Source organism: Ochotona princeps, chromosome 33, assembly GCF_030435755.1.
Source record: "Ochotona princeps isolate mOchPri1 chromosome 33, mOchPri1.hap1, whole genome shotgun sequence".
NCBI lineage: Eukaryota > Metazoa > Chordata > Mammalia > Lagomorpha > Ochotonidae > Ochotona > Ochotona princeps.
The window spans coordinates 1102854-1126736 of record NC_080864.1 but is presented as its reverse complement, the minus strand read 5'-3'; the positions used below and the strand labels follow the sequence as shown (position 1 = coordinate 1126736).

The 23883-nt window shown below is 64.8% G+C and overlaps 3 protein-coding genes across 3 annotated transcripts; 1 reads left to right on the top strand and 2 right to left on the bottom strand.

The window, feature by feature from the left end:
* Positions 1-2254: 2254 nt before the first annotated feature.
* On the bottom strand, positions 2255-10232 carry COPE (COPI coat complex subunit epsilon). The gene is made up of 10 exons (XM_004595533.2): positions 10078-10232; positions 9138-9200; positions 7978-8078; positions 6523-6675; positions 5298-5351; positions 4855-4936; positions 4131-4286; positions 2943-3011; positions 2433-2507; positions 2255-2337 (listed from the first exon to the last, which is right to left on the bottom strand). The coding sequence occupies exons 1-10, from the start codon at positions 10195-10197 to the stop codon at positions 2290-2292; spliced, it is 921 nt and encodes a 306-aa protein (XP_004595590.1). The 5' UTR covers positions 10198-10232; the 3' UTR covers positions 2255-2289.
* A 192-nt stretch (positions 10233-10424) lies between these two features.
* DDX49 (DEAD-box helicase 49) lies at positions 10425-14283 on the top strand. Its single transcript, XM_004595772.3, has 13 exons — positions 10425-10626; positions 10714-10837; positions 11147-11232; positions 11345-11466; positions 11664-11851; positions 11954-12094; positions 12193-12268; positions 12445-12521; positions 12600-12697; positions 13119-13193; positions 13780-13868; positions 13962-14033; positions 14128-14283. Exons 1-13 carry the CDS (start codon positions 10512-10514, stop codon positions 14281-14283), a joined length of 1419 nt encoding a protein of 472 aa, XP_004595829.2. The 5' UTR covers positions 10425-10511.
* Positions 14284-15026: 743 nt separating this feature from the next.
* HOMER3 (homer scaffold protein 3) lies at positions 15027-19695 on the bottom strand. Its single transcript, XM_004595529.2, has 9 exons — positions 19593-19695; positions 19337-19493; positions 19074-19205; positions 17168-17275; positions 16778-16899; positions 16086-16242; positions 15863-15973; positions 15595-15681; positions 15027-15362 (listed from the first exon to the last, which is right to left on the bottom strand). The coding sequence occupies exons 1-9, from the start codon at positions 19604-19606 to the stop codon at positions 15171-15173; spliced, it is 1080 nt and encodes a 359-aa protein (XP_004595586.2). The 5' UTR covers positions 19607-19695; the 3' UTR covers positions 15027-15170.
* Between the last annotated feature and the right edge of the window lie 4188 nt (positions 19696-23883).

Genomic DNA, 23883 nt, shown 5'->3' with positions numbered 1-23883 from the left:
GAGCTCCGCCCCGGCGGGGGCGCGGCCACCACGCGCCCGCCCGCGCCCCGCTAGCTTTCCCAGCGCACAGTGAATGGAGCTGGCCAGGCACCTGCTGTTGCTGTAGCCGGACCGACCCCCTTTGGGCCCTGCAGCCTTGCCTCCGGGCCCTGGTTTCGTCCTGCCGGCCCACGGAGCCGTGCCATGCAGCCCACGCCCTGCAGCCGGCTGGCTGCTGCGGACCCCCGCTGGCTATGAGGCTCCTGCTGGATTTTAGGGGGCTCTCGCAGGAAAGGGATGGGATCTACCTGACCCTCACCTACGGCCTTGACCCTGGGAACCCAGCAGGCCATCCCAGCAGCGGGGTAACGCCAGCAGTGAAGGGGTGACAGGGGAACCCACGGAGTGGACCCTAAGGAGATGGCGGCCCCTGGCTCGGGCCTGCGTCCAGCCCTGGCTGCTGTGACCACACCTGGAGCGGGCCAATGGGCACATTATGTCTTAAAAACAAACAAACAAAAAAAAACATTTGTTTTTCAATCGGAACGTCAGACATACAGAGAGGAGAGACAGAGGAAAATCTTCTGTCCAATGATTCACTCCCCAAGGGAGCGCAACAGCTGGAGCTGAGCTGATCTGAAGCCAGGAGCCAGGAGCCTCTCCCGGGTCTCCCACGCGGGTGCAGGGTCCCAAGGCTTTGGGCCGTCCTCCACTGCTTTCCCAGGGCACAGGCAGGGAGCTGGAGGGGAAGTGGGGCTGCTGGGATTAGAACCGGCACCCATATGGGATCCCGGCGTGTGCAAGGCAAGGACTTCAGCCGCTGGGCTACCGTGCTGGGCCCATGATCTCTTTCAATAAATAAATCTTTTGCAAGACCCACCTCTGCTGCCACTCACGCACTGGGCCAGACAACAGCCCTCACAGGTCACCTCACCACCTCATGAGTCATTGCCTCACCTGGACCTGCTGGCCCCAGGCCAAGGCCATGGGGCTCCTCGCCTGCGCCTGACCTTCAGGTCATGTTGAACCCTCATTCCATTGTGAAGTGAGGGGATCTTGTGCCCTCCGTGGCACCCTTGGGCACACAGGCAGGGCCTCAGGGAGCCTGTCACACCCTCACTGGCGTCCTGTCTCTCACCAGGTGCGCCTGATTCGACCTGTGCTGACACGCACCTGCGGCAGGATGCGGAGGAGGGCGCATGGGCGCAGGTGCACAGGTGAGGCCCGGGGGGGGGCACTGGGGCCTCCCATGCAGCCCGGCCTGGCCCGGCTCCATTTCACACGGCCTCCAGCTGCCTCGGCCCACCCTCCGACCCACCCATCAAGCCACAGGGCCTTCACACGCCAGCCCCAGCCCTGCCCACTCCCCCTGCAGAGCCCCCTGCCCTACCACCCTATTCCCCAGCCCTCCCTCTCAGCAGCCCTGACCCCTCTTCCACGGTCCACCAGATCCATATCCTGGCATGTGCACTGGCTGCTCAGCGGCTCGGACAGCGAGGTGACAGGTCCCGGGGGGGTGGGGACTCGAGGCTCGGCCAACAGTCGGCCCGAGGTGAATGATGCTGGGTGTGGGCGTGGGGGCACCCACCGCCACCCCTCAGTGCTGAGCACCACAGCACCCCTGGGTGTGCAGGAGGCCCCTGAGTTTCCTTTCGGCTCTCTGATGTGACAGGGGTGAGCAGCGCATGGAAACCAGCTCCCGCAGCGGGCTTCCGGACCCTAGGTGAGGTCCACCGGGGTCTCCCTCCACACTCCACAGCCCCCAGCCGCTAGCGTTCAGCTCAGTTCTCTCTTGGGAGTCCCCAACCCCAACATCCCTGCCCAGGGCGTCCCCTCCCAGGCCAGGCCCGCAGAGTGGGCCTGAGCCCCAAGTGAGAGGCAGGCGGCCCTGGCCAGCTCGTCGTCAGCAAGCCTAGAGCCCTGCGGGATCTCGGCACCTACCAGCTGTGCCCACTGTGCCCACTGCCTGGAAAGCCCAGCGCCCCAGGCCCGGGGAAGTTGGCCCACACAGATTCTCCTGCAGCTGCTCCTTGCTTTGGGGGGGGCCCAGGCCTCACGCTCCTCACCCCATGTGCCCTCACCACCTGAGCGCCATGGGTCTGGATGCGCGCATCCTACACGAGGTGTGTTGACCACTGGGTGCCACGGCCCCCGGCAGGAGCCCCTGCACTTAGGCACTGCGTGTGTGAGGGAGCGAGTGAGCGAGTGGGGCAGCTTCAGGTCCAACAGAGGCGAGGACTCAGCAGTGAGTCGTTTATTGTGGATGGGGAGACAGGGGGAGTGGGGTGAAGGCCGCTGGGGCTCCAGGCCTCAGGCGCTGGGCGCGTACTGCAGCACCAGTCGGTCAAAGTCATGTTCCTTCAGCGCCGAGGCCGGTGGAAGGAGACGGAGAAAGAGACAGGGTCAGCACAGCCCCGAGCCCGGCCTTGCCCCGGCCACCCACGGGGGCTCACCTTGGCCTGGTACTCCTTGATGAAGGGGTGGGTCCTGTGCGCATCCTTCAGTTGTGACAGGTAGCGGTTTGTCACCTGCGGGGGGAGGCGGGGTGAACAGCAGCCTTGGGGCGCGGACATTCCTCACAGCCCACCCTTGGAATGAGCTCCATCTTGCTTCCACGCTCGGCTGGCAGGACTGGGGACCGCAGCTGTCCCTGTGGCTGGCCAGGGTGATACCCTGAGGTGCCAGGGGCTGGGTGACCACCTCCCCAAAGCAGGCCCTGCTCCTACTCTATCCCCAGTTGGGCTGCTCCCTGCAATACTGTGTGTCCCACATGTGCCCATCCCTTCCCTAAGGTGGCACAGATTAGGGGCCCCACGTGGCTTTGGTTGGTGGGGCTAGGCGACGCCTGCCTGCTGATGCCCTCTGGCAGGGAGCTGGTGAGCCCAGTCCTCTGGGACCCTGAGTGGAGACGGCCACGCAGGGGCACACACACGCGTGTGCGGCTGACGGGGCAGACAGCCTACCTCTGGCGGCTTGCCCAGGTGCTGCGACAGGACAATCAGGTTAATCAGCGTCTCCGGGTGGCCGCTGTCCTGCAAACACGGGCCAGACGCGGGATGGGGTCACCGGGCCAGCACCTCCGGGCCACCCCCCAACCACACCAGGGAGCCTGGGCCGGCGGGGAGGAGGGGGCAAGGCTGCGAGGCGCCCCAAGGCCTCACTGGCCACTCCCCTTCCCCCACAGGAGGAAAGCAGAAGCGTCTCCGGGTGGGGGTGCGGGGAGCCAGGCCCCTGGCTGGCCGGGAGCCACGGGCACCCCAGCTCCAGGCTCCGGTCCCTCCCAGCAAGGGCGGGGGTGGCAGGGTGGGGAGGAGGGACACGCAGGTGCGGTGACGCCGCTGGGAGAGACGCCCACACCCCCTGATGGAGAGAGCTGGGGCGGAGTCCCAGCTGCTCCCTTGCCTTCAGAGCCAGCTTCCCTGATAAGGCCCACTCCCCGCGGGAAAGCGGAAGGGGGGGTTCTTGCCACGCCCCCTTGCTGTTACAGTGCACAGCTGCCCCTTGGGGTGCTGCTTCGAATCCTCTCTGGGTTCCAGCCCAGCTCCCTAACAGTGTACCTGCTAAGGCAGTGGAAGACAGCTCGAGGATGTGGGTCCCTGCCCCTGTGAGGGGGACCCAGGCAGACAGACCCCCGGCTCCTGGCCTGGCCTGGCTGGGGGGAGGGAGGAAGCCAGCAGGTGGAAGATTTCTCTCTCTCTAATGCTGCATCTCAGACCAACACAAAACCAAAAACACACCCACATGGGCTGTTAGCTCTGCAGGTGGTGGTGCCACGTGTTACACCACAGCTCCGCTTCAAGAAATAAATCTTCCAAAAAACCAAAAGGGTTTCCCCGGGAGGTGGCCCACATCAGAAAGGCGCTAGCCAGTGAGGCCTGGCGTCCCTGGCTCCTGGCTGGGGGTGGGCAGGGTCTGCGAGCACCCCCTCTCCGTGGGCCTGTCTCTTCCACTCACACACAGAAGCAGTCACACAAACTCGCCACGGGAGAGTTCAGAGGTGGGTCGGTCAGGAGGCGACAATGAGGGCTTTAGGTGACCCGGGGCCGTGGGGGCCCTCCGTCCTGGACCAGGACCCCGGCCAGGCAGGCCCGGCCGGCATGCAGTGCCATGTGGCCCAGGCTACGCGGCGACCCCCCGCCCGCCGCCCCTACCTTGTCGAGCGCCTCCTGCAGCACGCCCTCGGCGGCCTCCCAGCGCCCCTGGGCCATGTGGCAGGCCGCCTGGCCGTTGAGCAGCAGCAGGGTGGCGGAGCACTTGTCGGCCAGCTCCTGGAATATGTAGTATGCGTCCTGCAGCTTCTCCCCGCCCTACAAGGAGGCGTCAGTGTCACTGCTGGGGTCCCGGGGGCCTGGCCCCGCCGCCTGCCCAGAGTTCGTGCTGAGCTGTCAGGGTTGGCTGGGCACCGCGTCTGGCAGGGCCAGCAGGTGCTCCTCCAGCAGCAGCCGTGCCCTGTCCACTGGCCAAGGATGCAGGGGCCCGAGACCAAGACGGCTGGCCCACGCACTGCATCCTGGTGGGTTGCACGCCACGGGAGGGAGAGAGCAGGGGGGTGGCGAGGTGTGTGATTGGACACGCTTGGGAAAGTGGCCAAATCCCAGAAGGCTGTGCCCGGGCACCAGTGCCCAGGCTGGGCGGAAGGCAGGCGAAGAGCCACACCTGGCTTCAGGCTCCCGAAGGACAGAGCCCCAGGAGCCCTGGCCCTCCCACGCCGGCTTGGGCAGGGCCACTCAGCTGCCAGCAGCCGGGAACAGGAACCATGCCAGGCAAAGGCGGGATTCCCACAGGAGCAGCCAGCGGCCGGGAACGGGTGGCAGCTGGCTGGAGAACCCTGCCGGCGGGGCAGGCGCCCCTCACCCCCCAGGCCTCCAGGCTCACCACAGCCAAGTTGACCCAGGCGGTGGCCAGCTGCGTGAGCGTGGCATCTTCATCCTGGTCCTGCATTTTCTTCAGCTCCTTCCTTGGGGGGATGACGGGGGGGCGCTGAGTCGTTCCGTGCCCCCTCAAAACCCGGTCCCTGCTCCAGGGCCCGCCCCCCAGAAGCCCAGGGTTGGGCTGGGTCGCAGAGCTGGCTTCTGGCTATGCCCTGCCCTGGGAGGGCGGGAGCGTCCCTGCCTGCTGCCTGCAGGGTGTCTGGCACGGGTCAGCCAGCGCACGCGGTCCTGGTTGGCCGGCCCACCCTGCAGGACCAGGCCCACAGAGGGAAGCCGAGGCACGGAGGCTGGAGGACACGGGGTTTCCCGTGACAAGAGGCTCCAGGCAGGTTGTGGGGCCCACGGGGTAAGGGGAGCCCCCACAGGGCGGGGCCGGCTGGGGCTCACCGGGCAAGGTCCAGGCGGTCTAGCTTCAGCAAGATCTGCACCGTCATGGCCATGCTGTGGACAGGAGTGGAGGGAACGTGGGTGGGCAGCCGGCTGCACGTGGGGCCCCACCTCAGCCAGGGAGTCACCGCGTGTGGGTAGCCCCTTCCAGAAGGTTCCCACCCACAGTTCACTGCTGTGCTGGCTCGGCCTGGGGCCCACTCCCTGCACCCCCCATCTAAGTGCACCCTCAGTGGGGACACATTGGCACAGCGACCCCTAAGCTGGACCCAATGACGTGGCCAGGGGTGGAAAGTTCCAGGCACAAGTGCTGCCAAGGGGGACACGAGCTGGTCTCGAGTCTGTACCGGCCAATGCCAGGGCCCCGGGACCCCAGTGTAGCCTCAGGCACCAGGCCCACTGCTTTCTGATGGGGCTGCAAGCTCCGGGGTGTTTCTGCCGTGAGCAGGGAGCCAGCGCGAGGTGGGAACAGCTGACTTGTCAAACCGGGCACAAGCTGCCGCCTGCAAGGCTGGGGCAGGAAGGGACCTACAGCAACCATGCTGGACGGGCTGGCCGGCAGGCAGCAGACGGATAGCTCTGGGGTAACCATGGCCGCACCTCACAGTGTGCTGGGGGAGGGTCAGCCTTGAGTGGGGGGCCAGGGTGGCAGGGCCAGGGCTGGGGACCACGGAGATGGCAGGGACAGTAGGGCTGGTGGGACAGCAGGGCCAAGGGCGGGGGGCTGGGGACAGCAGGGCCAGGGGCTGGGGACAGCAGGGCCAGGGGCTGGGGGCTGGGGACAGCAGGGCCAGGGGTTGGGGACTATGGGGACAGCAGGGCCAGGGGCTGGGGACGGCGAGGATGGCAGTGTTGTGGAGACAAAGGTGCTTTTTGCTCGGCCCCACTCCCTGGGGACAGAGGGCGCCGTGTCCTTGGCGCGCCGGCTGGGCCCTGTGGATGGCAGCGCCTCCAGGCTGGAAAGCAGCCCCTGTCAACAGCGGCCATGGGCCCCCTTGGAGCTGCCTCATTCACCCGTTCCCATGACAACCGTGGCTGTGTACAGCCTGGGGACCGGTCCAGGTCCAGACCATTCCTGCTGCCATAATGTGGCCCCCCAAACTCCCTCTGGGATCTGAGACAGTCAGCCGCCCATCTCACACGTGTGTCCCTGGCAGCACGGGGCGCCGTGGCACTCAGCACAGGCCCCCCGCCACCTGGGCCAGGAAGGCCGGCAGCCACTCACCACTCGAGGCTGTCGCCCTGGTGCAGGGCGCGCAGGGCCGCGTCCGGGTTCTGGTCGTGCAGGTAGACCGAGGCGGCCATGAGGAGGAAGGTGGTGTTGGCCACGTCCACGCTCTTGGCCATCTCTCGGTCCAGCTCAGCCACGATGGCATCGCTGCGAGACACGGCTGCTCAGGGCCCGCGGCAGGGGCCTGGAGGGCACCGGGCAGCCTTTCCGCACGGAGGAACCCGGGCAGGCACACAGCGGCGGTGGGCGGAACCTCACACTGTCTTCCCAGCCCTCCCAACACGCAGGCCCGGCCACCCTTCGGGGGACACAGCAGCCATGACCTCCAGGGCCGCGTCTGCGAGTGGGACCGTGGCCTGGGCGGGCACGGCGGGAGGGGGCAGCCATGCAAGGCGAATGGGAGGCCCAGGCGCCCCCTGCTGCCAGGGCAACGTGCCCCACGGGCAGATGGTGACATCTGGGTGCTGGCCTCTGGCCAAGGACCAGCTGGGCACTCCCACGGACCACCAGGGGCCGCAGGTGCCCCAGGTTACCCAGGGTTGAGCAACAACCACAGGAGAGCAGGTCGAGGCCAGACCTGGAGTGACCACAGATCAAATCCATCATCCTGTCACCAGGCAGGTGCGACACACAGGACACTGGGGGCTAGGGGCTGTCCCCGGCCAGGGGTGGTAGGGGAGGGGTAGCCCATCAATCACCTCAGGCCGCACCCTGCTCTGGCCCCTGCGTGTCGGCACAGCGAGGGGCAGCAGGCCCTGCCTCTGTACACCTGCTCTACGGGGACCCCCAGCTTCCAGGCCCGCGTGCCAGCCATGCTGCCTCCAGGTGAAGAGGTGACGCCTGCCAGTGACCTCAGGGCCTGTCCTGAGCCCAGGGCACCCACAGTCGGGACCCTCCCCTCACAGGGCCGCATTCTGAGGTGCCTGCGGGGGGATGGGGCTACACCTCCCTGGGCACCAGTCGGGGAGGCCCCAGCGACCACGGGCCACGCAGGGGCGAGGGGGGCAGGAAGAGCCCCGCTGGCCCTCCCACAGAGGGCGGAGCCCAGCAGGATGAGGCCTGCCCTTCACCGCTGCCAGGGCCTCATCTCAACCTCTGATCCCAGGGGGCTCAGGGGCAGCCCAGCCCTAGAGGATCCACAGCAGGTGCCACGGACGGCCTGGCACCGGGGACTCGGAGGTGAGGTCCGAGCAGGCCACATGGCACCAAGGCCACCCACGGGGACCCCCACGGGCCCCCCCCCCCCAGGCCTGCCCCGACCCCAGCCAGCCCCCTCCTGGAGAATGGAGCTCTATCAACGCCCAAAGAGGCAGGTTTCACAGGTGCCTAGAGGCCCCAGGACACCTGCACGTCCACGGCCGCCTGCTGACCCTCCTCAGAGCCCTCCAAGCGGGGTCCCCGGCTGCCAGGGAGGCCCCTCCCGCTCCGCCTCCTGCCCCCCAGCCTTACCGCCGGCTTTCACTGGCAAGGTATTCGGCCAGCACGCGCACGGCCTGCAGCTCGGGGGCCGATGAAGCCTTGATCTCATCCAGGACCACGCCAAACTTGCGCTGCGGGCAGGACAGATGCGTGTCAGCAGCACCCCTCCAGGAGCCCCCTCCCCAGAACACCACCCCAAAGGGGCTGGGGTCACCTGGCCTGGGAAGGCAGCCGCGTGCGCCTGCACGGATGCCCCCTCACTGTGTGTGTGGCTCTAGCTGCTGACCCTGGCGGGTCACTGACCCTGCCCAGCTTGTCCAGCACCAGTGCTGGGGGGACAGGGTCCAGGGTTGTGCTTCTACAATGCAAACTGCACCCCCCAAGCCCCGCTGCGGGCCACTTCCGGGGCCCATCTCTCATTCAATTCTTTCCTTTTTTTAAAAAAAAATTAGAAAAGCAGATTTACAGAGAGGAGAGATCTTCCACCTGCTGGTTCACACTCCAAGGGGCCACAACAGCTACAGCTGAGCCAAGCTTAACCCACGCGGGTGCAGGGTCCCCCGGCTTTGGGCCGTCCTTTGCTGGTTTCCCAGGCGGTAAAGCAGGGACCTGGATCGGAAGTGGGCAGCCGGGACACGAACCGGCGCCCTTATGGGATGCCAGTGATTGAGAGGGAAGGATTAGCCAACTGAGCCACTTGTGCCAGGTCCTAACATAATTTGAAAACTTTGTCATATATCTCGGGAGCCACGCAGCGGGTTCACTCCCAGTAAGGCGGGCAACAGTCCCCGGCTGGGGCTGCAGCTGGGAGCCGGCCACGCAGTGCAGGCTCCCCGACCACGGCCTGCCGAGGCGGGCAGACACCCGACTGCGGGCTTGAGTCGCTGCCGCCCCCGCTGCCTCCTGGCGTCTGTCCTGGTACTGTGACAGGCACACAGCCATCCCCATCTGTTTCCATGATTTTCCTCGCCACAGACACACGTGGGCATCGGAGGATTGACCCAGCGGATAACGTTCTCTCTCAGATAACAATTTAAGAAAAAAACAGTGGCTGTGCGACGCGGGCATGGTAACGGTGCCGGCCACGTCTGCTGGCAGTCACTGGACCCTGCAGGCCTCCCGTTTGGTCTAACAGCCCCCACCGCCCGTGGCCGTCTTCCCAGCCCCAGTTCCCAGGGGCCAACGCTCACCTGGGCCAGGTACGCCCTATACAGGAAGACATCTCTCTCCACCTCTCGCTCGGGGCTCGACAGCTGCGGGAGTAAGGTCAGGCCGTGATGCAGCCGCCCACGCGGGGCCCCGGCGGTCAGGAGCACGCTCCCGCAGGGCCTGGGACAGGTGGGCATGGCTGGCAAGGCGGGAGGGCCTGGCAGAGGCCACGACCTTGGGGTCACACCCTGCCAGGTGGCCTGTTGTCATCCTGTGGAGGTTGGGCAGTGACCCCAGAGCCTGTGACACCGGTCACTTGCCCCCTGGGGGTGGGTGCCCCAGCACTGAGCAGCCGGACACTGCTCTGGGTCGCACCCCTTCCCGATGGCCACCAGCAGCCACTGGTGGCAGCTCCACGAACTTCCAACCCCTCCACAGGGGCACGGCAGGATCAGAACCCGGGTTACAAACCCACACGGGGCAAGGACATCCCAAGAGGCTAGGAGAGGAGGGGCAGGAGTCAGAGACCATCAGGATAAATACATCAACTTTTCTTTTCTCTTTTAATTTGAAAAGCAGAACGGCACAAGAGCTCTGCCGTCGGTCAGTCTGCAGACCCAGGGGTCCCAGCCCTTCGTCTTGGGCAGGTGCAACATGTGGCGCAGCCGGGACTCGAACTGGCGTTCCTATGAGGTGTCCACGGCGCTGCCCCACAGGCCCGCCCTGCCTGGCCGCCGTGCGTCCCTCCCCGTGGCTAAGGGCCTGCAGGACAGCGTGGGGTCTGTCCATGGGGCCCCCCAACCCACCCAGGCGTTGCATGAAGACACGGGGGGCTCGGGGTGCTGGGAAGGGGGGACCCCACGACCCTGCCAGCCCAGGCACGTGGGAAGCGGCAGAAACTCGTCCCCGGAATGCTCCGAACCCCGACAAGTCCAGGGAACAGCCGAGAGGACAGCCCCCCCCCCCAGGGCGAGGCCGCACCTTCACCCGCTGCGCCTCGTTGATGCACTGCTGGTAGCTGCCGATGTAGAAGGCGTTCTTCACGTCAAACAGCTCGTCCACCTCTCCGGAGCCGCCGGGGGACGGGCCGGGGGGCGCCATGTTCCTGCTCCTCTCACCCTCCCTTCTTCCGGGAGACACGTCGGCCGGAACACGGCATGCTGGGAAATGTAGTTTCCATATTCTGAACGACGTGCAAACGACCCAATGGGAGAGCCTTAAGAGGCGTACGCATGGGAAGAGGGCGGGACGCGTCCGCAAGGCTTTTCGGGAATTGTAGTTTTCATGAGGGGAGTCAGAAGATGAGGGCGTGGGCAAGGCTTCCCGACGTCATCGGAGCGCGCCGGAAGCGCGGCTGTTTCTCACCGGGTATCCCCCGTGTGGCCGGCTGCTCGCTGTTTTTGTGTGGGGGACGCATGGCGGGTTTCGGGGAGCTCGGGCTGTCGTCGTGGCTCGTGGAACAATGTCGGCAGCTGGGGTTGAAGCAGCCCACGCCGGTGCAGCTCGGCTGCATCCCCGCCATCTTGGAGGGTGCGTGTGGTGGGGCAGGTGCAGGAGGGCGAGGGGGTCGTGGGGGTCCCCGCTGCCCCCTGTTAATGCCACTGTGCCCTCGGCCAGGTCGGGACTGCCTGGGCTGTGCCAAGACGGGCAGCGGCAAGACAGCGGCGTTTGTGCTGCCCATCCTGCAGAAGCTGTCTGAGGACCCCTACGGCATCTTCGGCCTCGTCCTGACGCCCACGCGGTGAGCCCCCGATGGCTGCAGCCAGGAGCCTGGGTGCAGGGTGCCAAGGCCGTGGGGCCGTCCTCTGCTGCGTTCCCAGGCCACGAGCAGGGGGCTGGAGGGGAAGTGGAGCAGCCGGGACTCGAACCAGCGTCCCTGGGGGATGCTGTCGCTTGCAGGTGGAGGATGAGCCCACTGAGGCCCCACCAGGGGAGGGGATCCTAAGCAGAGACCGCATGCAGAGGCAGGGGCCAGGCTTGTTAGAGTCGGGTGGGAAGGGAGAGGTTTGGGGGTGCAGCCAGCTCTGAGTCCCTCTGCGCCCCCCCACAGCGAGCTGGCCTATCAGATCGCCGAGCAGTTCCGTGTGCTGGGCAAACCTCTGGGTCTGAAGGACTGCGTCATTGTGGGTGGCATGGGTGAGTGCCTGGGGAGGGGGCCTGGGATGGGGGCCTGGGTGGGACGCTGACCTGAGCCTCACAGCCCGCTCCCTCACCGCCCCCTCTCCCGGTCTCCCACCTCACCCCCCAGACATGGTGACGCAGGCGCTGGAGCTGTCGCGGAAGCCACACGTGGTCATTGCCACCCCGGGTCGCCTGGCCGACCACCTGCGGAGCTCCAACACGTTCAGCATCAACAAAATCCAGTTCCTGGTGAGCCAACCCGGACCTGGGCAGGAGTTCAGGAGGAAGCTTGGAGGGGGAGAGGGAGTGTTTCCAGTGTCTACCTGCCAGGCCAGGCCCTGCCCATCGCAGCAGGTGCTGGACTAGGTGTGTGGTGGTGGGCCCCATGCAGGCCCCCTGCTCCCTGGCCAGCCCTTCATCGGCCCCTTCCCCCGCACACACGGCAGGTGATGGACGAGGCCGACCGGCTCCTGGAGCAGGGCTGCACCGACTTCACCACGGACCTGGAGACCATCCTGGCGGCCGTGCCGGCCCGCAGGCAGACGCTGCTGTTTAGCGCCACGCTGACCGACACGCTGCGGGAGCTGCAGGGCCTGGCCACCAACCAGCCCTTCTTCTGGGAGGCGCAGGCGCCGTGAGTGGCCCGGGTGGGCGGGCTGGAGGAGGGGCAAGGCCCGGTGGGCCGACGGGCAGGGGAAGCTGACCGAAGCTGGCTGGCCGGCGGCTTGCCCCGCAGCGTGCGTACTGTGGAGCAGCTGGACCAGCGCTACCTGCTGGTGCCCGAGAAGGTCAAGGACGCTTACCTGGTCCACCTGGTGCAGAAGTTCCAGGACGAACATGAGGACTGGTCTGTTATCATCTTCACCAACACCTGCAAGTGAGTGAGGGGGGCCGGGGCAGGGCGGGAGCAGCCCACCCGGGCACGTGGGCGCCGCGGGGCTCACCAGGGCCATTCCCTCCTCCCCCGGCTGCCAGGACCTGCCAGGTCCTGTGTATGATGCTACGGAAATTCAACTTCCCCGCCGTGGCCCTGCACTCCATGATGAAGCAGGTGAGGTGCCCCCCGGCCCTGCCACGGCACCTGCCTGGCCCAGACATCTCCCGCCTTCCCCTACCTGCCGCTCACTGCCCGGCTGGACCCTCCCCTGGCCTTTTCCTGGCCGCATCTCCCGTCCTGCTAAGCCCTTGCCCCAACACGCTCCCAACTCAACATGTGGCCCGGAGCAGAAAGAACGCTTCGCTGCCCTGGCCAAGTTCAAGTCTAGCATCTACCGGATCCTCATCGCCACGGACGTGGCCTCCCGGTGAGTGCACAGCCCTGTAGGCCTCGGGGTGACTTCCAGCCCGGACACGTGGCCCTGACCGAGCTCTGCCCCACGCAGGGGCCTGGACATCCCCGCCGTGCAGGTGGTCATCAACCACAACACCCCGGGCCTGCCCAAGATCTACATCCACCGAGTGGGCCGCACGGCCCGCGCAGGTGAGCCCGCCACCCCGGGGGCGTCCAGCCGTCCCTGGGGTGTGGTGTGCGCTGCCCTAGTCCCCACCACACCCTATCGCCTCCCCTCCCCCTACGGCCCCCACCTTGTCCCATCAGGCCCTCCATTCGGGGCTCAGCAGCGAGAACAAGCAGTTGTACCTCTGGGGCCTTGGCGTCCCAGTTAAGCCTTGACCCCCGCAGGGCTGAGGTGGTCCTGGCTGCTCCCCGGCCCCAGTGCCTTGCCAGTGACAGCCACAGGGAGCTCGTTAAAGTGGCAGGGGGCGCTGTGCTATGAGTTCCTAGTCCTGCCAAACAGCGGCACGTATCATAGAGCAGAAATAGGGGGTGGGCAGAGACCTGGCCGAGCCTAGCTGGGGGTTGGGAGCGGGGTCGCAGCGGGTGACCTGGGTGCGCCTCCCAGGGCGGCAAGGACAGGCCATCACGCTGGTGACGCAATACGACATCCACCTGCTGCACGCCATCGAGGAGCAGATCAGTGAGTGGGGGCGGGGAGGGTGGCGTGGGGTGTGACCCAGCAGGTGCCAGCGGCCTCCTTACAGCAAGACCGTTCCATCCCCGACCCCCAGCCTCACCCGCCAAGCAGCCCACGTCCTGCCCCTGAGGTCATGGCCAGGGGTCGGGGCGGGGTGGCCCAGGCAGGTGCAGGGCGGTTGCATGTGGGGCTGAGTCAGCCCGGGCCCTCCTCCCCTTTGGAGGGTGACGGCTGCAGGGGGCAGATGTGGAGGTGCGTGGAAACACGCGTGGGAGCGGGGGTGAGCCGCTGAGTTGGGGGCGAGTGAGTGAGTGATCTCACAGGTCAGAGGTCCCGGGGGTGGGGGAGAATCCCCCATCCCCCATATCTGAGCACCTTTCCAGGCCACCGTGTGAGCAGGGAGCTGAAACGGGGTGGGGAGCAGAGTAGGCGCTGGACCCTCCGTCCACCACCTCCCTCAGACCACCGGGCCCCGGGACGCCCGCTTTCCCAAGAACTCCATGAAGCCCCAGAACAGCCTGGGTGAGGGCCCGGCTGGGGGGGTGCTCACTGCACGAGGCCAAGCCCCCAGTGCCCCCGGTCCCCGCAGAGAAAACCCTGGAGGAGCTCTCGGTGGAGGAAGCCGAGGTCCTGCAGATCCTAACACAGGTCAACGTGGTGCGCCGGGAGTGTGAGATCGTGAGTCACGAGGTTCCCCGCTCCCGGGACGCCCCTGTGCCCCCGTCCCGCCGCCTCGGCCGTGACTGTGCCCCTCCCTCCCCCTGCCCGCAGAAACTGGAGGCGGCCAACTTCGACGAGAAGAAGCAGATCAACAAGCGGAAGCAGCTGATCCTGGAGGGGAGGGTGAGACCCCCGCGCCCCGGAAGTGCCGGCGGGAAGCGGGGCGATCCCCACTCAGCTCCGCCCAGCACCGCGTGTGTGTCCCCACCCACCGCAGGACCCCGACCTGGAGGCCAAACGCAAAGCCGAGCTGCTGAAAATCAAGCAGAAGAACCGGCGCTTCAAGCAGAAGGTGGAGCAGACGCTGCAGCGGCGGCACAAGGCCGCGGGGGCCGGCCACAGGGCGCCCACGGCCACGCAGGACCCGGCCTGAGCGCCCGGCGGTCTCAAGCCCTCGGAGGAGGGTCTCGAGGCCCCGTGGGACTCCTGGTCCCCCTCGCTGCCAGTGCCACCTCCTGTGGGTGCCGTGGAACCCTCGGGGGACGTGCCCGGCATGCACGCGGTGCTTCATAAATGCGGTTTCTGAGTTGCTCAGTCTGACTCTTAGGGGAGGAAATGGGAAAAAACCCCAAACAAAATAATATCTTGTCATCCCAGGTACCCCAACCCCACCCCAGGATCATCCTCCCAGCCGATCACGTCACCCGCTCCAACCTGGGCCTCAGTCTCCCAACCTCGGAAAATGGGCACAGCACCGACTCCACTCCCCAGCAGGCCACGAGGAGTCAGGGCCTGGCGGCCTCAGCTAAGATCAGACCACACGGCGGGGAGAGGGGTGCCTCGCCAGGGCCCCCCCAAGTCCCACCTGGGCCGGACAGCACAGGCTGAGCTCCAGTGGTAGGCAGAGAACAGCCAGCCCTGGACGAGTCCCCAGACACCTGTTCTTGGGGACACCCAGATGCATCCAAGTAGGGGCCAGGGACAGTGCCAGCTGACCAGGGACCCACATACATATACACATCACACACACAGCCTTGCTTAGAAATGTAATCGACACCAGCACATGGCCTGAGCAAAGTCTAGAAATTTCTATACAACAGAGAAGCTCCTAGGCCCCTGAATTGTGACCAGCTAGTGGCCAGAAAGCCATGGCCAGGCGGCTGCCACCTCGGGCCAAGTCGGGGGCCCCCCTGGTCCCTGCCAGGACGAACAGGCCCAACACGGGAACCGCCTGTGGTCTCCACCCTGGGGCTGAGGACCGACCCTGTAACCCCAGCCCTGCAGGGCCCCAGCAGCGGTCGGGGTTGGGATGGGGGGGTCTCAGGGTGCAGCCTCGGCCAGCCGGGCCAGGCCCTCCCGGAGCTCTCTCAGCTCAAAGAGCCGGACGTCCAGCAGCTGGGCGGCCCTGCCCACCTCGGCCCGCGCCCGCTCCCGCTCGGCCCGTGCCTCCTCCAGGCTGCGCTCCGTAGCCCGCAGCTGATACTCCAACTCGGCATTGCGTGTTTCCAGGTCCTGAGTGGGGGGAAGATGCAGGACTGGTGGGATGCCCCTATGTCCAAGGTGCCCCCCCAGGCGATGGGCTCAACATAGAGGAAGGTACAGGCTGCGTGTTCACAGGTGTCCACCAGCAAGCACCCCCTGTGTGTGTGGCCTTCGTCCATGCCAACTGCAGGCCTGGGGGCTCAGCCAGCCAGACCCCAGGCGCAGGGGTCCAGGTACGCTGTGCGCACACACACACACACACCTGCACTTTCTGCTGGGTCTCCTCCCGCGGAGTAGCATCGGGGGCCTCAGGCGGCCCCCCAGTCTGGCTTTTCAGGGTTTGGATTTCCTAGAAAGAACAGTAACCTTGGGCTGGCTCCTTCCACCGTGGCCCTGCTGGTTAACTCAGTAAGTCACTCCACCTGCCACAGGACACGCCCACTGACCTAGCCCCCAACCATCACACACCACCTGCTGCCCCCAAGCCAGACCCCCGGAGGGGTTGGCCCAGGGGGCCCTTCATCACCCACCTGGTCCTTGGTTTGCACCAGGGCCTCCAGCTGCTCCAACGACTGGCCCTGTCCCTCCTTCTCACTGACCGGAGCGGGCTCGGCAGCTGCCTGGGCCTCTAGCTCAGCTACCTGCACGGACAGGAAGTCAGGTCCCCTTGCCACCCAGCACAGACTGTCGCTAAGGTCCAGCTCTGGGACAGCTGGGACCTGGGTCAAGCTCGGACAGGCTGGCTGGCCTCACCCGCTGCCTCAGGCGCTCGGCCTCGGCGCGCTGGGTCTCCAGCTGCTGCCTCCACTGGGCTGCCGCTGCGTTGGCCTCCCGCAGGGCGCTGGCCAGCTTGTTGTTGCTGTCCTGCAACGCGAAGAACTCAGCCTCCCACTGCACTTCGCCCACAGAGCTGTGGAGACAAGGGGCACATGGGGCGGGGCCAGGGCAGGTGTGTCTGGGAGGGGTGGGGCCAGAGCAGGTGTGTCGGGAGGGGTGGGGCCAGAGCAGGTGTGTCGGGAGGGGTGGGGCCAGAGCAGGTGTGTCGGGAGGGGTGGGGCCAGAGCAGGTGTGTCGGGAGGGGGCGGGGCCAGATGGGATGTCCTAATTGGGGGCAGGCTGTCATCAGGCCGGCCATGAGTGGGGCCAGGGTGGCACTGGGTTGAGGGGTTGGCACCAGGGTGGGCGTGGTTCTGCCAAAATAGCCCCATTCCAGCGAATAGAGGGGGGCCAGTTCCAAAAAGGCTTCATTCATTCAGTTCAGCCCGACCCCGTCTCAGCAGAACCCAGCTCATGGAGGCATGGCCAGAAAAGGGTACTAGGAGGTCCTTGGGGTTGCTGGGCATAGGAGGGGCATGGACATGGAGGGGCCAGTCCTCCTTGACCGTAAGTGGGCTGCACCTTCAGCCCACCTCCAGCCCTTGGCCACTCCCTCGCCGCCCCCTCACCCCTCTGACAGCATCTTCTTAAGGCGCTCCCGCTCTGTGGGGCCAGGGGCGTCTGCGCTCTGGCTTCGGAACAACTTCTCCTCGCCGGGGCCATTGGCGCTGACCAGTGGGCTGGGAGGCACCTGCGGGTGGGTCGAGGGAGTGTGTATGTGTTATAAGCGTAGGGCTGAGCTCCCAGCGACACACACACCAGCAAGTCAGGATAAATGATGCTGTAAAACGAATGAATTGGCGGGGAGGCAGGCAGAGCTCAGACGCCCCACACTCTGTTCCCTTCCCCAACTGCAACAGCCAGCTACTGGTCTGGGTGCTTGGCTTGTTCCCGGTAGGAGACCAGGGCGAGGAATGGATCTGCTTCTAGGAGCCAGTGGGACAGGGAGGGAGGGAGACCTGGTGAGGCGCCAGCCCCAGCGCCGGGCTGGTAAGGTCGCTCGCATCCTGAGATGTTTCCCGAGCCAATCTCGCTGCTTCCTTCACTTCCTGGAACTTCTCAGCAAACTGGAGGAGGGTGTGGGGGGAGAAGGGAAGACAGACAGCAGCTGAACGCCCACCTCCGAGTCCTCCCCCACAAGCCTCCAGCGCGCACACACACACCATCAGGTCACGCCCGTCCATCCATCCATCTCTGCCAGTTGTATCACTGTGACACGGCCCAATCCCCCTGATCCTGTTAACCGGAAAGAGGGGGAGAGAAGGTTCTAGAAAATGCTGTCCCCACAGCGGAGTCGGGCTCGAGGTAGACAAGATGTTCAGGGAGGCGGCATTAATTATACCCAGTGGGGGATTCCCTCTTCTTTGTTTTCAAGATCTATTTAATTTTTATATGAAAGGCACATTTATAGAAAGAGAAAGACCCAGATCCCCAAGTGACTGCAATGGCCAGAGCTGAGCCGATCCGCAGCCAGGAGCCAGGAGCCTCCTCCGGGTCTCCCACACAGCTGCAGGGTCCCAAGGCTCTGGGCCGTCCTCCACTGCTGTCCCAGGCCACAGGCAGGGAGCTGGATGGGAAGGGGGGCCGCCGGGATTAGAACCGGTGCCCACATGGGAGTCTGGCACTTGCAGGTGGAGGATTAGCCAACTGAGCCATCACGCCAGTCACCCTCCTCTGATTTCTTCTCATGTCAGAGGCAGACAAACGGCAGACAGGCACACACAGCACCGTCCTTCATTGCTAACGCCTGCTACTGCGCTTTCATTTTGTTGGTGCTGCCGCTGTTAAAACGTATTGAGAGGCGGAATGAGGGGCAGAGTGCTTCCATCCGCTGGTTCGCGCCCCCAAAGCCCACAGGCGCCAAGGCTGGGTCTCCCACAGGCGCGGTGGGGACCCCGGTGTTTGGGTCAGCTTTGGCAACCTTCCCAGGCACATGACCGAGGAACTGGATGGGAAAAGGAGCCCCTGGGACTCGAACCTTCCTGTGCGGCAGGCCGGCCCTTTAGAGAGTAGGGTGGGGCGGTCCCTAAGAAAGCAGTGATTCATCTTTGTTTTCTGTGTACTTAATATTGACACCTAGGTTATCCATGCAAGCAATCCTAGTATTCAGGACAGCAAGGAATATTTTTTTTAATCACTGACATTAGTGGGAAAATAATTTTTTAAGGAAAGACCAAAGGGCCTGGCATGGAAGCCTAGTGGCTAAGGTCCTCCCCTTGCACGCACCAGGAGACCCATATGGGCACCGGTTCATATCCAGGCAACGCCACTTCCCCTCTAACTCCCTGCCTGTGGCCTGGGAAAGCAGTGGAGGACGGCCCAAAGCCTTGGGACCCTGCACCCACGTGGGAGACCTGGAAGAGGCTCCTGGCTCCTGGCTTCAGATCAGCTCAGCTCTGGCCATGATGGCCACTTGGGAAGTGAACCAGCAGACAGATCTTCCTCTGTCTCTCCTCTTCTCTTTAAATCTGCCTTTCCAATAAATATAAATGAATCGTTGAAAAATAACCAAACACCGTTAATAGACCCACAGTCCCTGTGTTGGTGTGGAAGCCCTGGAACCAACAGCTCAAGGTCTTGCTTCCCCCCCAAAAAACAGCCATAAAACAACTGAACGGTCTTGTCAGAGCGGAGGAGTGCGACGTTATGCTAAGCTGTCGCCATTACAGACAGCAACAGGTGACGCAGTGAAAGGGGCTGTCTCGTGGGACGCCAGCCCCTCTCCAGCCCCGCTGCTCCACTTTCCATGCAGCTTCCCGCAAAGGCGCCTGGGAAGGCAGCGGAGAGCATGGCCCGGGGGCGTGGGCCCCTGCACCTGCGTGGGAGACCCTCCCCCCTCGAGACCCCCCTCTCTCCCCTCCCTACCTGAGTCAGCTGCTGTTCGGACGCGAAGCCGAGGCCATAGACGGTGTTGGCACGGCTGTCCGCCCACTGCCCGAACTTCTGGGAGGTTTTGGTGAAGGTCATGTTGGGGGTCACGGTGCTGTTGATAATGGCCTGCAAAGAACGGGTCGGCAGGAAGAGGGATGGGAGGGGTCCACGGAAGCCCCTCCCCCGCTGGACCTTCCAGGGGTCACTTGGTGGTGGCGGGGGTGGGTGAGGGAGGGAGGACCAGCCTGACCCTGTACCTTGGCGCCACCGATGCTGATAATGCGATACACATTACGGCTGGCGTCGTAGAAATAGGACACAGTGAGGGCATGTTTGCCCGCGGGAATCCAGTTGCGCTTGGTGGCCGGGTCGATCTGGAACACGTGGGCCCGCGTGCTGAAAATGGGCTGTTCCCTGCACACAGGGCAGTGGCAGGATGAGGCTCAGCTGCGGGAGAGGGGGGCTGGCTGGCTGCAGGGCTCAGGGCCAGGCCGGGGGATGCTGGGAGCTCACCTGGTTGTGGACATTGGTCAGGCTGGGCTGGGGGCGCTCCCCGGGGCAGCCAGGCGGGTGGCAGGAGCTGCTGGCTCGGCCTGTGAGCGAGATGGGATGGGGGTGGCCTGGGTGTCCCTTGGGCAGTCAGACACGCAGGGCCCGGGGCACCCTGGACACCCTGGTGCTCCGTTGGCTCGGTACCTGCCTGTAGACCGGCTAGAATATTTCATTGTATTTCGACTATACCTGTCCATCCCCCAAAGCAGGGTTTTCCACCAAAAAAAAGAGGGTGGCAGTGAGTGAGGGCACTACAGGTCCCAGGAGACACTTTCCAACTCGACTCCCAGAAGGGGAACCCCTGGGCGCCCACACTGAGACACAGGCACCCACCCCTCCAAGTCCAAACTCCCAGGGTCTTCTCCTCTTCTCCATAACTCCCCTCCCTCCCTCCCTCGCCGGAGCCAATCTGGGGTGGGGGGTGGGGTGCCTTAGTGGGTGGGGGGGAGGGGAGGCAGGACAGGATCTAGGATGGGGGGCTGGGGAGAAGAGGGACCCCCATTCTCCATGTTGCTTCCTCCTGTGGCCGCCACATCAGGAAGCTGCTGGGAGGAGACTTCCTGGCCCTCCCCCAGTGCCCCTCCAGACCTGCCCTGGCTGTGGTGTGTAAGGCCATCTGACAGGACTCTGGGGGAGGGAAAAGGCGCCGCTCCCCACACCCAACCCGGGAACGGGGGAAGGGGGGAGATCAGAGGTCCTCTTTGGTCCTAAGGGTCTGAAACCCGAGCCCCTGGGGAATGGTGGGATGGGGGGATACGGGAGGGCACAGCACTGGCCTGGGCCTAGCCAGAGTCGGTTTGGGGGGCGGGTCCCAGGCGCCGCAGGGGTTAGGGGGCCGGACAGCCTGCTCCCTCCTGCTCAGACTTGGGCGTGCGATGCAGTGAGTTACTCACTTGCTGGTCATGCGGACGCCGCCAAGCCCCGGGGCGGACAGGGGTGGGGGTGCGGGGTGGGGTTCGCCACCTCCCAGTGCGCGCGGATCCCCAGTCGTCCGTCTCCGTGAAGCCCGCACCCCCACCTCTGCGCTCCGGAATAGGGGCGCCCCCCAGGATTCCTGGAGGGCTCAGTCCCCAGCCCTGGGCAGGAGGACACCCCAGGCACGCCCCAAACTTCAGACGCCACACCCCGACCCTGGGACTTCTGAGGAGTTGTACAGAGATCCCACCCCTACCCCGCTTCCCTGCCCCCTCCAACCCCGCAGATCCAGAACTTGGGGACTCCTTGCACCCCCCCACACACGTCTCCTGCTTCCTGTAGCCCCAGACCTGTAACTTTGGGGACGCCCTGTGCCCTGCCACCCCTCCAACTTTGCATCCAAAACTTCAGGGAGCCCCCGGTCCCCCACAGCACAAGACACACACGCCACCCCACCTGGCACGCGCGGCCACCTCCCCTCTTCCAACGCGAGCTGGGAAACTTCGGGTCGATCTCCGAGACCAAGTCGCGCGTCCCTTCCCAGATCCCCGACTTCCGAACTTTGGGGACACCCCACCCCCAAACACACACACACACACACTCTGCCACGTCTCCAAGCGCAGATCCAGGAGTTCGGACCCCCGCCCGACTTCTCGCTCCGCCTTACCCCAGTCTCTGAGTCCAGAGCTTGGGGCTTCTCCCCCCTGTACACACACACACACACACACACACACACACACGGCACCCCGCACCGCCTCCTCCTCCACCAGCAGCACCCACCCCACCCCGGCGGCCCTGGCTGCCGTGCGCCCTGGGCGCACAGGGCTCCTCACGCACCCTGCCGGCTCTGCGCCCCGCTCGCTGCCAGGCTCCGGGGCCCGCGCCCTCCGCGCTGCCCTGCGCACCGGCCGCGTCTTTGTCTGCGCCGCCGCCGCCCGCGGTCCCATCGCGGCCGGTCCCGACGCGGCCACCGCCCGCCCCGCCTCCCCGGGGCCGGCCCGCTGCGCCCTCTGCCGGTGCCCGGCGCCGGGGGAGGGGCGGCAGGTGGACACAGCTGGACCAGCGCTGGACCTCACCGCCCCCGGGGGCCTGGCCAAGGGTGCTGCGGATGGAGGGGTGACATGGGTGTCGTGGGGGAGGGCCTGGAAGCAGGCAGGGCTGGGAGGAGGAAGACGGAGACACTCCTGGGTAACCAGAAGCTTGAAGGCCAAGGTTTAAGGTCACGCTCTGGTCAAGGACCCCTCCCTCGGCGCCCCCCGCCACCCCCATCCTCAATTCCTCGTCCCATCTTTTTCCCCTACTTTTTTTTTGGGGGGGGACCTTCTCCAAAGTCCTGCCACCCCCTACACCACCAGCAGCAACACATACACACATACACGGCTTTGAGGTTCCTGGACACCACTCAGCAACCCCTCTTTCCACCACAGTCCCCACACTTCTCCTCTCTTGAGTTGTTTTGGATAGTTTCATAGATTTTTTTTTCCCCAGTTCTCTCTCTCTCCAGCGTGTAGCCGCTAGCTAGCCACCTTTCCCAGTGGCCACTGCCATCGGGGAGTCCGGCCTCGGTGGTGCAGCTGGCTGGGAGGGGACGCCCTCTTTTCATCCCCGGTGGCAGCTCAGCTCTCCCGTGGTCCGCCGCCTCCTCCAGCAAGCCTCCCTGATTTTCTTGTCCCCCTCCCCCACTTTTTTCCCCTGTTTTCTTTCCAAGATGTCCATTTCCTTTCCCAACCCCTGATCTGATGGCTGCAGCCTCTCCGTCTCAGCCATCCTTCTCCAGGGATGGGGCGCGCCCGGCCTCCCTGAGGCATGGAGGGGGAGTGGGGCTGTTCCCGGCTTGGGACCAGACCCAATTATCCCCCAACACACACACACACACACAACCAGTCTGTGACAGGCGTCTGTACCAGCCACGAACTTGGCTCCCATCTCGGGCACGATACTCCAACGCTAGAACTAGGAGAATATGGCCTGTTCTGTTCGCTGGGCGACGTCTCCTTGTGAACATGTTTTTTTTTTAAAGAAATGAATGAAGAAGAATGTATGAGAGCTGCCGGTGGAGTCTTGGGCTTCTAGAAGCCGCTGAGGGTCGCGGGGCAGGCAGGCCGGTGGAGCTACTGATGGGGGTGCGGGTGGCAAACGGCTGGGCAAGGGGCCCAAGCTGGCATCATTCCTGGCGTAGGCAAAAAGCAACCATGTGTGAGAAGCAAAGAGCTCGCATGGTAACCCCAAGTCCCCTTTGTGGCTCCTCCAAGGGCTGGGATGTGGCCTTGGCCTGAAGGTGTCCCAGGCTGCGGGGAAGGGCTGTCTTCTGCAGTGTGGGCTGTAGTTTGCTTGCCTGGAAAATGGGCGTACACTGGTAGGCCTGAAAGGAGAGGCGGTGGTGGCGGCAGCTGGGTGGGGAAGGTTCCAGGCTACACTGAGCAGGGTCTCTGTCCCCCTGGGAACAAACAGAGAAAAGGGGACAATTGTTGCCTTGAAGTTCCATCCCTACACACACACACACACATACACACACCCCAAACTGGGGGTCTCTTTGGCCTGAAAGATTCGCTTCCAAGGAACCAGAGGTGGCCTTGCGGGGGGCCCAGGAGAAGGGACAGGGCTCCCTGGAGCTAAAAAAGACCGGGAGGATACGAGGGTCCCGTCATAGCTGGAGCCAAACAGGGACCAGAGAGCTGCCCTGAGCACCTGTTTGTGCACCTGGGAGAGCAGTGGGAGACAACCTAAAGCCTTGGGACCCTGCACCCGCATGGGAGACCTGGAGGAAGCTCCTGGCTCCTGGCTTCAGATCAGCGCAGCACCGGCCGTTGCGGTCACTTGGGGAGTGAATCGTCAGATGGAAGACCTTCCTCTCTGTCTCTCCTCCTCTCTGTATATCTGACTTTGTAATAAAAATGAATAAATTTTTTTTTTTAAATCACACCTTGAATTCTGAGAAGGCCAAAGTGAACGCACACACACACCGCAGGTTCCCCCCAGGGCCAGGCCAGAAGGGGTTAACAAGTGGTGGCAAGGTGGTGGGTGGGTGTGTGTCCAGCACCGGCTTGTGGGGCTTGTGGCCGGGGCCAGGGCTGCAGGTTGAGGGGTGTGTTGGAAGGAGGCTGAGCCCCAGCCCTCCCTCTCTGCAACCCCCCACCCCCGGCTGGTTCTGTCCCTTCAGACCTGTACCCTCATTTGCCACGTGCCCTAATTACTCCAGGGTGGCAGGTGGCTGGGGATGGAGCCGCCCCATTTCCAGGAGGCAGGTTGGGGCCCCAATTATTTTTGGCTGCCTCGTTGTCCTTGAAGCCTGCTCCATGGTCCAAGAGGACAGAAACTGGGCCGGGCGAATTGCGGC

Coding starts and splice junctions, on each gene's coding strand:
- COPE (XM_004595533.2), bottom strand. CDS start 10,197: ATGGCGCCCCCCGGCCCGTCCCCCGGCGGCTCCGGAGAGGTGGACGAG. Junction 8,079..9,137: donor ATAGGGCGTACCTGGCCCAG/GTGAGCGTTGGC, acceptor TCCTGCCCGCAG/CGCAAGTTTGGCGTGGTCCT. Junction 6,676..7,977: donor CTTGCCAGTGAAAGCCGGCG/GTAAGGCTGGGG, acceptor CGTGTCTCGCAG/CGATGCCATCGTGGCTGAGC.
- DDX49 (XM_004595772.3), top strand. CDS start 10,512: ATGGCGGGTTTCGGGGAGCTCGGGCTGTCGTCGTGGCTCGTGGAACAA. Junction 11,233..11,344: donor CGTCATTGTGGGTGGCATGG/GTGAGTGCCTGG, acceptor CTCACCCCCCAG/ACATGGTGACGCAGGCGCTG. Junction 11,852..11,953: donor TTCTGGGAGGCGCAGGCGCC/GTGAGTGGCCCG, acceptor CTTGCCCCGCAG/CGTGCGTACTGTGGAGCAGC.
- HOMER3 (XM_004595529.2), bottom strand. Junction 17,276..19,073: donor CCGAACAGCAGCTGACTCAG/GTAGGGAGGGGA, acceptor ACCCTCCTCCAG/TTTGCTGAGAAGTTCCAGGA. Junction 16,243..16,777: donor AAGAAGATGCTGTCAGAGGG/GTGAGGGGGCGG, acceptor TTGTCTCCACAG/CTCTGTGGGCGAAGTGCAGT.